Consider the following 12244-nt stretch of genomic DNA (forward strand, 5'->3'; position numbering starts at 1 on the left):
GTTGGAGGTGAGTTTGAAGTTATTCAGCAGCCCTGGGCTGAGGCCATGAGAGAACTCTCCTGATGTGGTCCCCGTGGCGGCTCCTCTCCGCGTCGCTGGTGACCCCCAGGAATGACGCTCGGCTGCGGGGCCCGTGAGGGGGTTGGGCTGGGACAGCGCAGCCGTGACTCACCGTCCTCGCGGCAGGGGCCGCTGCGTCTTGGAACATTCTTTCCAGTCTTAGGCCTTTTCTCTGAATCAGAGATACATTTACAATGTTTGTGGAGTTGCCAAACTCATGCTGAAAATGTCCAACCCCAAACAATAATTTAAATTGTCTGTGTTACAGTATTTATTTTGCGGACCATTCTAACTTTAAATTGTCTGTGTTACAGTATTCATTTTGCGGACCATTCTAACTGTAAATTGTCTGTGTTACAGTATTTATTTTGCGGATCATTCTAACTTTAAATTGTGTTACAGTATTCATTTTGCGGACCATTCTAACTTTAAATTGTCTGTGTTACAGTATTCATTTTGCGGACCATTCTAACTTTAAGTTGTCTGTGTTACAGTATTCATTTTGCGGACCATTCTGACTCGAAACTGCGCTCACACTGTGTTGCTGGCTTTGTCCGTGATTCAGGAGCCAATCATTCCCCCAGATCTATTCCTCTATGGCGTTCAAGTGCGGAGCGGCTCAGAAGTTGCTTGCCCTGCGCAGACGGCGAGGGATTGCACTTTCCATCCTTCCTTTGCTTCTCTTTCCGTCGCACACTCTCGTTTTTTAATTTCCTGGGAGTCAGATGAACCTAACTTTTATTTTGTTTCTCATTTGTTTCTTTTCTATTTACAGCAGAGGACAGTGTTTTCACTTAGATCAACAGTATGTATAAGATAACAGAACAGATTAGTACGTTGGATATTCTAAACGGAGATGTGGTCTGCTCCCTCCGGGCGGGGTGTGCTGAGCTGGGCGGTTTGTCTGGGGGTCGGGGCAGCTCCCGTAAGATGCTAGTTACCGAGGGCCGGCCTCGCGCTCGAAGCCCGTGGCTCGCTGGTCCTTCGTCCTGGCGGTGTGGCCGCATGTGTCGCTGATAACACGTCAAGAAAGTGCTTCTGCACACCACAGCCCGGGAGACTGCTAAACGCACCGCGGAGCTTCGCCCACCAGGAAAACTCCCATTCGATTCTGTTTAGCGTTTCTCAGAAGCCACCTGGCATTGGGGGCGGGGCGGGGGGCTCCTGCGCTCAGCCCGTGACTTGGGCGTTTCCCTAGTCTGGGCATCTCGGAATCTCTGCGCACACACGTGTCCCTCCCATTCTTCTTGGTCACATCGTCTTGAGTTTTCCGAGGCTGTACTTAGTGAGAACCGGGGGGCGGGGGGCATCTTGTTGACATGGAATCAACATGTAGACAGCAGACGGGGGCCCGGCGGGTGGGCGATGAGCATCCCACCCGCCTGCGGTCTCGCTTCCTGAAGAAATCTGGGTTTAGGTTGGCCATTGAATAGAGGGTTTTCAAGTGCAAGTTGGTCCTGGAATCTGACATGTAGTCTGGAGGAGGGGCTTCCCAGGGTTGGAAGGCCTCCCATGCAGACGGTGATTTTAGGGCCCAGCAGGGTGGACACGGGGGCTGAGGGACACACTCCAAAGCCGCCTCCGTGCCTGCACGGAGGTCCTGGCCCCTGGGGGGCGCTGGTCTTCCCCACCTCCACTGGCGTCTGACTGTTGGACACGCCCACTTCACTGTATCTGCGGTGGATTCCAGTTAGGATTTTAAATTTCTCGCTGCGTCGACACAGATGCAGCCTCTTCTCACGTTAGAGCCTTTGATTTGCTGCTCGAAGGTCGAGCTCAGGCCCACTGGGAGGCCCGTCCGCCCGGGTGGCATCGGGGCTGGCGGTGTCCCTGGGACCCAGTGAACACTTTATAGTGGGGTGTGGTGTGCGCGGCCTGCGTCCCGCCAGGCTCTCAGCAGCGCCGTGTGCTCTCAGAGGAGCCCAGCGGGCGGGGCTGCAGAACCCGAGGGTGGACAGGGTGTCCGCAAAGCTGATTCAGCAGTAACTGCACGTGCGTGGCGAGATGATTCCGTTTCTGCCGTCACTAGAAAACCACGAATGCCCGGAAATATACTGTCCTTTCCAGGAGTATTTTGCACGTTTTTTAGAAATTACATGTTTGATTCCAATTCAAGCTGACTTCTGGGCTTTTTCTCCTTTCAAAAAGTACCTTTATTCTATCTATTGTTTTGTGTTTTAAAAATCACCCTGATTCATCGTCTGAGATGAGGCGGAGAGGCTGGGGGACGTTTCGGGGAAGTAGTGTACCGACTCCTTCCAGGCTGAGACGCCACGAGCGCTGCGTCCGTGTGTCTGGGCCTCTAAACAAAACCCACCCTTCCCAGCCACCTGTCCCAAACAAGCCGCCGGCACGCACGGTCTCTGCTGCATGCGCGGAGACGGACACGTCAGCGACAGGCGGAGCGGGGCGAGGGGACAGTGGCGCCCAGACGGCGGAGACTCTGGGAGCAAGGGCACCTTCAGCGCCGTGTGTGGAGGGCGAGACCTGGGCGCCTCCCGTCCACCCCTGCGGGGGCAGGGGGTCCTCACACTGCCCCCGCTCTGCAGCCCTCCTGGCCGGCCCGGGCTTGGCTTCCAGACACTCTGAGGTCTGACGAGCAGCATCTCTGTTGGGTCAGGTTCTGCATCCGAGAGGGGAGGGGGAGGGGCTGTCACCGTGGGGACCAAAGCCACCCCACCCCCACTGGGCGCTCGTTGTAGGAAGGCAGTGGGTGGGCCAGACCCCAGCTCCTGTGAGGGCCTGGCGGCCTCTGCCTGTGGACTGTGGCTTTTGGCGTCAGCCTTTTGTCTTTTTACAGGGCAGGACCCTGAAGCATGTTCTGTAGGGAGAGCAGGACCTTTGGCCTCACGTGGACCTGGTTTCAGGTGGCAAATGGCCTCCATCTCCCGTCTGTGCAGTGAGACTGTCAGTGCCCCAGAGATCTGAGCTTGTCGTGGGCCTCGTGGACCCCTCAGGCAGGGCCCGGCTCACTCCCCTCTCCCCTCTTCAGCCTCCAAGTGACAAACCCGCCTTGCAAATCTGCCCTGGGCCCCAGGGCCGCTCCCTTGGTTCTGTGGTCTTTGTCTGCAGCTCACTCGTGCCCTGGGTGGGCGGCTGCCCAGTTGTCGTGCACGGAGCACGGGATGTAGGGGGCTGAGTGAGATTGCCGCAACCCCGCCATTTTATCAGGGGCCTGGCGGCACCCCCGACGGTTCACTCCTGCCCGCAGCCAGCGCGCGTGGGACACAGGGGAGGGGAGCCAGGCCGCCCAGTTCTGAGGCCAGGCTGATAGAACTGTGATTCTGAAAAGGTCTTTAATTCTGGAACCTATCTTATTAGGGAGGTTAAATAATTTATAGGCCTATCGTGAAGGAAGGAAAATATTTTAAGGTCGTGTGGGAAAATGTTTCCATCTTATTCAGAAGCTCGTCATGAAGGCCTGACAAGGCTCTGGGCGTCCATCACGATCGGGTTGCCATTGGCTGTGTCAGGCCGTTATCCTTATCGATGGGAATTTCAGATACAAGCCCGGCAGGATGAGCTACTTCCCAGGGCCCCAGGGTCTTAGGTGGGTCTGTGGTCTGCGGGAAGCGTGGCATGAATGTTTAATGCTCTGTGTTCCATTTCAGCCCGTCTCTCCCTGCCCTCGACTGGCAGCTGCCGTCACACTCAGGACCATACGAGCTGAGGATCGAGGTGCAGCCCAAGTCCCACCACAGAGCTCATTACGAGACGGAGGGGAGCCGCGGGGCCGTGAAGGCGTTGGCCGGAGGACACCCCAGTGTGCAGGTATCCGCTCTGCTCTGACCCCAGGTCCTGTCCCTGCTGCAGGGGCAGCAGCTGGGGCTGGTTTAATCCAAAGGCCACTTTGCGGTAACAGCTAACAGCGCCTTTCATTTTCTGTCTTTTTTTAAAAATATTCTCATCTCCCAACCAGTTTAGCTAAATATTTTATGCACAGTCAAGCCCCAGTTTTCTCCTCGATACATGGAGTGGTACAATGGTACAATATACAATGGCATAGAGGTGCCAAGCCCTGCTTGCCTCTGGAGCTCACAGACCAGCTGCACTCGTGACACCTGAGGCTCCTCTTCGGTGGGACTGCTCTGGGGGAGCGGGCGATACCCTGAAGATCGTGGGGGCGTGACCAGCCCGGCAGGGTTGGGGGGACTCCCCTGGAGGGTGTTGCCAGCAAGCCTTTACTCAACGAGGAGGCAGAATGGCTGTAGCTTTTGCTTGTGTCTCCTGGTGGGTAACTGAGGGGACCTCGGTACAGCCCGGCTACTGCTTTGTCCCGGTGGACAATGCCCTTTATCCCCATGTGTCCCTGAGCAGTCATGTTCCACTCAGAACAGATGGGAAAGAGGGAAGAGAGAAGCCAAGGGGAGACAGTGTGTCCAGGAAGATGCCCTGGGCCACCTTGAGGGTCCATCTCGCTGCCTGGATGGTGGCCAGTGGGCAGTGTGGCCTGGGGGCTGCTGTCTAGACCTCTCAGTAGACTTGACCTTGGTGCTATTTCGTTTGAAGGTGTCCTGGAATAGGAAAATTTAAAAGAAAAGAAATACACCTTTGAAATAAAAGGGCTTTATTTTTGAGGACCTTTTCTTTAACAAATCTGTAGAAATAAGTGTTCAGGGTTATTAGAACCAAGGACTGAAGCTTCTGCTGAGAAGCTCCCCCTCGATTTCTAACCCAGCTGCATTTTGTCCATCATTCCTGCTGCAGACGTTCCACAGCGTACACCACACGCTGGGTGCCGTGCACGCCACACACGGACGGGCAGAGGACTCCTCCTGGCGCCCCTGCTCTGGGGAGAGTCAGAGAATCGAATCCAGGGGCCCTCTGCCCTCTCCAGCCCCAAGGGGAATGGAGCCCACCTCTGCCCAGCCCTCTGCTCAGGATTAACCCCATCCCCCAGATCACAGATGGGGACAGATGGGAAGAGCGTGCAGCCCTGCTCTGCCCGCAGCCGCTGTTCCCCTCCTGCGTTGGCCGTGGCCGCCCACCTCCTGGGGCTGCTTCCCCAAATGTGGCCACCATCCTTGTAGCACGTCTCCCCACGGCCGTCAACAGAGCCTCGACCAAGGTCTCCTTGGGCCACGTTAAGATTTGTCCAAGGCAGCGAAGTCCATCTGCACGGCTGCTGCCTCTGGTTTGGGGTTTTCAGAGGCTACTTTTAAAGACTCCATCCTTTCCTCTCTGAAGCCTTGGACCCTTTGAGGCGGTGGTTCCCAAAGTAAGCCTGCGCGGGGTCCCTTAGAGATGCGATTTTCTGGCCCACGCGCCCCACTGGGCCCTGGAGTGCCGGCTGGGACCCGCCACTTTGCTTCTCAGCTGGGGACAGGAGGAGCGGGGACCTGCCGTGGGGTGTCGGGGCCGGGGCAGCATCGGGGAGGGGCTGCTCCGGCCTCATGGGGAGCCGGCGGGGCTCTGTCGGTGTGGCTCCGGGTGCCACTCCCCAGCCTCACACACCCCGGGGGAGATGGGTGTACGTGGCGTCAGAGTCAACGTGCTCAGAGCTGGTGTCCAGGCCGCGCCCGCCATCCCAAACCTGTCGCTCCCCTCCAGCCCAGGAGGTAAAGGTGAACTCGCGGACAGGCTGTCCTGCAGGCGTTGGCATTTGGTCACACGTGTCACCTCATCAGCCCAGCGTCTCCCACCAGACCCCTGTGATGTGACCTGTGACCGTCCCCTTGGACGTGAGCTTGCCCTCTTGCCCCGGAACTGCAGCCGTACGGCGCTGATGGAGACGGTTCTCCCCCGTCTAGCTACGCCCCCGCCTGTCCAGTCCGCTCCCCAACCCCGTCATTTAGGGAATGGTGCAAGCCGAAGGGGAAGCAGCAGGGCACCCCGTGTTTGTATTTGATTCCATTTAGATAAATAAAAATAAAGCTTGCGAGGGCAGGAGGGCGCAGACAAGTGCCGGTCCGCCGACGCGGTGTTCAGGGCCTGGAGTTCGCGTGGTGACGTTAGGGCGACATCGGAGGCTGTGCGCTCGACGCCGGTTAATACCCACTTGGTATTGGTTGGCCGCTTGACTTGGGAAACGCAGAGCGGGCTCAGCAGCGCCCAGCTGCCGGCGGCCCTTTCAGATCCCCTCCGGGCGGAGGCAGGTCGGATAACGCCTGCGCTTAGCCAAGTCCATGAACGGTGTTTAAGTCCCTTCCTGCTGCGGTTTCCACTGGAAGAAAGTACGTTGCTGCTGAATGGAAAAGACATTACAAAGGTGAGGAAGTAGGCTGTTCAATAAGGAGAAATTAAAATAAAGCAGCAGAGAAATAATGGCCCAAAGCCCCCGTTTCTTGTCAATTACATTGGCGAGGGGCGCTGGCCCTGGAGGGCAGGGAGCCCCGTGCCACGTGGACACTCCTGTCGTGAGATGCAAAGCGCGGGGCTGAGGCCCTGAGCGAGGGCCGTCCCTGTCCTTCGCCTGGTGGCTGTGGCCCTGGGGACGAGGGTGTGCCCCGCCTCTTCTGGGAGCCCAAGGAACCCACCCCCTGCAGGGTCCCAGCGCCGTGCTCCCATTCCCACCGGGCAGGTGTCTTGGGCGCAGGGCGGTGTTGATCTCTCAGTGTCGAGGAGATGGAGAGGACTGAGACTTGCGGAGGAATTCTGAAACTTGAAACCGCATTGGAAATACCTTAAGAGTGAATCCTCCAAAATTATTTCGAGTTCAGTGACGGCAGGATGGGAGAGGCTGCTTCTGGGTTTAAGCAGAATGAAGGCCCCTCCCCCTGCTGCACAGCTGAACCGCGAGAGGAAACCAGGCCCAACAGAAATGTCAGCCTCTATCAGCATTCCTCCTGCAAGAGGGTTAGGACTGGAGACTTCTCTGATCTGTCTGCGGTAGAGGGAGTCTGTGTGCAAGGTGACGTGAGCAGGTAAAAAGAGGGGCTTTGGGGTTTGTTTTCTTTTTCAGTTAGTGGAGCACAAACTGGATAAAAATAGAATTTGCACACAATTGTAAAACAGATGAAAACAGAAAGCTCTCAGTTGCCGTGAAAGCCCAGTAACCACAGGGTTTTATTCTGCGCTGCGAGTTATTTTAGCACATCCTCCGACACCGCGGCTCCCCGGAGCTCGGCCGCAGGCTGGTCCACATGCTGGGGAGACCGCCGCTCCCACTGGCCGTTCTGCGGTCGGCTGGTCAGAGGGAAGCCGGGTTTTGGCTCTGGGGCGCCCAGGCCGCCCCTCGGAGCCGCTGTCACGTGGAGCTCAGAGGAGGCCTGCACCCGGGGCTTTTGCTGTCCTCGGAAGCCAGCTCGTCGACGTGCTTCCGCATCCCCAAGCTTGTCGTGAAGTCAGGGGCAGTGGCCTTGTGTAGGACAGGCCCTGCCAGGCCCAGGGAGGACTCCTGCATTTCCCGAGCACCCAAGACGCAGGGGGAGCTGCCTCCACCTCCGCGGCCCCTCCTCTGAGTCTAGGAGACGCGACGAAATGCAGAACCTTCTTTCCAGGCAGAATCAGGCTGCAATTTCAGATTAGGAAAGGACCTTGCATTCACGTGGTCTTGTCCCCGTTTTCATTTGGGGACACAGATGTGTACGGGGCTCGCCCAGCATCGTTCGGGGGCTGGTGCCGGGAGTGAGCGTTCCAGACCGTCCACCACCCAGACTCTCCAGAGTCCTTGACGGCCCTGGTGGGTGTGCCCGGCGGGCGCGTCTGGGCCCCCGAGGCTGCTGTGACGGCCCTGTCGGGTGCGGGCTGGAGCTGGGCGGGCTGGAGCTGGGTGGGTGCGGGCCGTCCTCCTCGAGGCCCCCGGCTCCACCGGCGGGTGTGCGTGTGATGCGGCCACAGCGAGCGCCAGGGGCCCCGGGTCTGCGCTGGCCTCTGCTGACTTTGTAATGATGGGACCAGGGAGGAAGGGAGTGTGGGTTTCTCTGAACTTTAAAATCGTACCTTTTCCCCTACTGCCAAAGGATTCAGACACACGCAGAATCCTCCCGGGCGGGAGGCATCCAGCTGGGGGCAGGGTGGAGTGTCCTGGCTCCCAGCGCCCAGGGCCCCTCTTGTCATCGGTCCAGACCTTCTGCCACCAGCGCCCCGCGTGTGTGTGTAAATCCATGGGCCGCTCTCTGGTTTAAGATGCAGGAGCCCCGAGAGCTTCCAACGGGGATGCAAAGGCCTTCCCTAGCGGTGCCGGCAGGACAGACCGACCCGGAGCCGTCGGAGTGGGGGCTTCACACCGTTGTTCTGTGTCTCCTGAGCTGCAGGGCTCACAGCGGCTCTCCGGTGGGATGAGTGCAGGGCCCCTTCGCCCCGGGGCCAGGTGTTCTGGGTGCGTCTGGGGCCTCCCTTCCGTCCAGTCTCCCAGCCCATCCTGCTGGCACCCCGCCCCGCGTCCGCGCCCAGCGCCTGGACGGCAGCCGCAGCTGGTTCCCTGCCGTTGCCGTCAGTGGGTCTGGGCTGAGGAGGGAGAGTCCCCCACCTTCTCCCTGGGGAGGGAGAGCAGAGAGCCGTCGGGCTGTGTGTTTTTGCTAACTCAGAGTGTGCGTCCCCAAAGGGGTCCCTGTGTCCCCTCTGCCTCCGCAGAGAAAACTGCAGCTCCAGGAGGCCGTTTCTGTGCACTTCGTTTTTCTGCTTTTCTTTCCTGCTGTGTCCCCGGCTCCCTTCTACCCTCCTGGGCTGTTGACCAGGCCCGGCCGTCACTCTTCCCTGCCCGCTGCGCTGCATCCCTGGTCCCCTGTCCCGAGAGCAGAGGTCCCTTCCGGGAAGGTCCCCGGTTCCTGCCGCCCCATGGGGGCTGGGGGAGTGAGCTGGGGGTCGTCACGATCTCTGACCCAGGGGTCAAAGGATGAAGCTCTGTTTACCCAGTTACCAAAATAACCTGCTCGATAGCATCTAGCCCGTCACACAGGAGGCCAGGCCTGTGTGAATAATTAATAGGTCGCAGAAACGTGAGACTCGGCGGAGGCCTGTCAATTCCTAAACAGCACTTTAGGTTTGTAATTTGTGTTCCTGTCAGTTATGAGTGACCAGTGTAACCCCTGTCAGGCCGGGTGACTGGCCCAGGCAGTGGGGACCGGGAGGCCGGGCTGGCCCGAGGGGGGTCCCGGCCCCGGCCTGGTGCCCTGCGTGGTGCAGGGGCCTCTCTTTAAGGGGGTCGGCTTTGAGGCTCACGTTTGCCGCCGTAGGCCAGGACAGGTATTTTTCTACTATGTAAGACGTTCGAGCTGACACCGAGGAAGGAACACGCCAGGAACCAGCCATTCTTTCCAGATCGTTACAATCAGCCGGTCGGCTGTTATCACTTTTCATTTCCTGTAGCACCCCGCACCCCTGGGTCCAGAAGCATCAGCCTTTCAAGAAGCAGGCTTCCTGGGGGTGTCTGAGTACTGCGGACACACAGCAGTGCTTTCTTTCATCTGGCGTCCGCGGCATGTTCTGTTTTACCCAAAGCTTTGCTCCATTCTTTCTTACGGAAACCGGATTGAGACAGGATCGTTAACCTGGAAGCCAAGGTTTTCACAAAAGCCAGAGAAATAGATGCTACTGGAAGAAATGCCTCGGGCCCAGTGAGGAGCTGAGGGTCAGAACTGCCCTATAGCAGCAGCCCTGCTCCAGCCCAGACCCCACCCCCTACCCCAGGAGCTGAGACAGCGCTCGGACGCAGGTCTGACCCTAGCCCGGACCCCGGTCGTCCGGCAGCCAAACGCCGCTGACCTGCCCGTGGGGCGGATTAATCTTTTATGGGGCAGCTGGGCAGCGGACAGCTGCCCTCTGCTCTTCCAGCAGCGTCCGGGCAGGTGGCCGTTTCCCTCTGGGCCGGCTGCGCACACAGGCCTGGACGGTCTCACTCTTTGTAGACACACCTGTGTCGCGGGAGCCGCTGCCATTGTTCCCACGACACAGTGGGCTCTGCGGAAGCTCAGGGCACCGAGCGGGGGGTTTGCCATTTACGTTCCTGCCAAAGCAGAGAGGTGCCTGTGCCTGCGTGGTCTCGGTGAGGCGTTCAGTGGAGTCGTTGCCAGTGATAATAATTAATAGGAAACATAGCTGGGATCTTGCTGCTGTCTGCTGACACATGGCACAGACACTCGATCTCAGGTACAGCACATTGGTTTTTAAACACCTGTTTTAGAGTTTCATTGGGCAACAGAACTGAGGACAGCACAGTTCAAGTTTTCCTGCAGCCGATACAGTCACTGGGGGATAAAGTCCGCGAGTAGCTCAGCAGTGGAAACCTTTTCAGAGCAATAAACAACATCGTCAGCCTCCAAAAATCTTCTAATTCAAGAGTTTTGGCTTCTGTGTTCCAGGCTGCGGGAATTCTAGAATAAAAGTCGCCTCGGGCACAGAACCCCTGATGACTTTCCGTAATTCTGCTGTGCTTTCTGCATTATCCCAGGATGTTTTCCTGATGTCTTTTGAGGGCGGAGCCACGTGCCGGACCGTTTCAGTTCAGAGCTATGCGTCGGCACTCCGGCCCCATCGCAGCTGTCAGAACACTCACACGAGGTGCAGGTGGGGGGGGGGGGCTGCCAGACGGTGTAACGGAGATAATGGTGAGAAACCACTGTCTTTGATAAAAATGACAAAATAGGAAAATCCGTGGCCCTGGCCGGCCCTCCCCTCTCACTGGGGGCTCCATGGTCTCCTGGGGGCCGCACCACGGGCGGCTGAGACAGATGCCCAGTGCCCTCGGCTGGGGGGTGGCCCGGTGGGAGATCCCCGCCTCGTTTGCTTCGGGGCCGGGTCTCCCTCCCACTGGCAGCCCCCGGCCTGCTGCCCCGTGCAGAACCCTGTCCTTCGCCTTCGGGCCAAGCTCTCCCCAGGGAGGGTCTTCTGGGCGTCGTCCTCCTGGGGCACCGCCCAGCACAGGGACGTAGGGAGGTGCGCCCGCTGCGCGGCCTGCCCTCCGTGGGCAGAAGGAGGACGAGAGCCACGGAGGGCACGCCGGCCCGAGCTCTGGGGCCCAGTGTCTACGCCCGGCTCGCAGGTGGGTGGCTCCCGGCAGCGACCCCGTGTCTAGGTCCTCCTGGGCTCCCCTTCCTGCTGTGCTTTGCAGACGGCTCTGTCTCCGGGGGGCGCTCTGGATTTGGGGTGTGCTGGCTCCCTGAGCGCTGCCCCTGCCCCGCACGCAGCTGGGGAGCCGCGAGCACCCCGTCTGCACACTCGAGGGTGGGGCGGCGTGGCCCCAGTCTCCTTCTCCTGCACGGGACACTGGGCTCTGGTCAGCGCAGATAGCCAGCTCGGCCCTGCTGTGGGCCGGGCCCCGCCCAGCGGGACTCATGATCGTGCCGTGGCTGGCGGTGGTGGCCGCCCCTCAGCAGCAGCTGGTGCCAGGGCAGGGCTGGCCCGACGGCAGGCCAGTGACCGTCGCGTGGGCATGTGGGTGTCTGGCAGGCAGCACCCTCGGCCCACACAGCGCCTCCGTCAGCCCTCGTCCGGGCCCTGCCCGAGGCCGCCCTTTGAGTGCTGGTGATAAACACCAAGGGCCAGGCCCTCTGCCCGCCCCGTATGCCTGAGGGGTGGCCACTGCCCCTGTCCGTCGTGCAGTGTTTCCAGTGAGTTCAGAGAGGCCGTCCCGGGGAAGGAGGGTTCGGGAGCACAGCCTTGGCCCTGCCCGCCTGAGGTCTGGTCGCCTGTGAGCTGACCGCATGCCCTGGGCCCGTCCTTCCTCCCGGGCCGGCGTGGGGTGGGGGGCGGGCGGCGCCCCGTGGGGAAAGCTCTCCTGTGGTTTTGGAGACCAAAAGCTCACACGACGCAGTCTCTTAAGTCAATCCAGTACTGGGAAAGTTGGGGTTGAAAGAAGTGGAAGCAGCTTGTGCGCTGATTCTCTCCTTCCTGCAGAGCCCCTCTGGGTGTTGCGTGGATTCTCTCCTTCCTGCAGAGCCCCTCTGGGTGTTGCGTGGATTCTCTCCTTCCTGCAGAGCCCCTCTGGGTGTTGCGTGGATTCTCTCCTTCCTGCAGAGCCCCTCTGGGTGTTGCGTGGATTCTCTCCTTCCTGCAGAGCCCCTCTGGGTGTTGCGTGGATTCTCTCCTTCCTGCAGAGCCCCTCTGGGTGTTGCGTGGATTCTCTCCTTCCTGCAGAGCCCCTCTGGGTGTTGCGTGGATTCTCTCCTTCCTGCAGAGCCCCTCTGGGTGTTGCGTGGATTCTCTCCTTCCTGCAGAGCCCCTCTGGGTGTTGCGTGGATTCTCTCCTTCCTGCAGAGCCCCTCTGGGTGTTGCGTGGATTCTCTCCTTCCTGCAGAGCCCCTCT

At 59.4% G+C, this 12244-nt stretch overlaps 1 protein-coding gene across 1 annotated transcript in view; it reads left to right on the top strand.

Moving 5' to 3' along the window:
* NFATC1 (nuclear factor of activated T cells 1) overlaps positions 1 to 12244 on the top strand; it is a 98528-nt gene that overhangs the window by 22217 nt on the left and 64067 nt on the right. The window contains exon 3 of the mRNA XM_070046953.1: positions 3672 to 3831. Within this exon, the coding sequence (XP_069903054.1) occupies positions 3672 to 3831 (160 nt within the window). The remainder of the gene's footprint in view (positions 1 to 3671; positions 3832 to 12244) is intronic.

Source organism: Globicephala melas, chromosome 13, assembly GCF_963455315.2.
Source record: "Globicephala melas chromosome 13, mGloMel1.2, whole genome shotgun sequence".
NCBI classification, from domain to species: Eukaryota; Metazoa; Chordata; class Mammalia; order Artiodactyla; family Delphinidae; genus Globicephala; species Globicephala melas.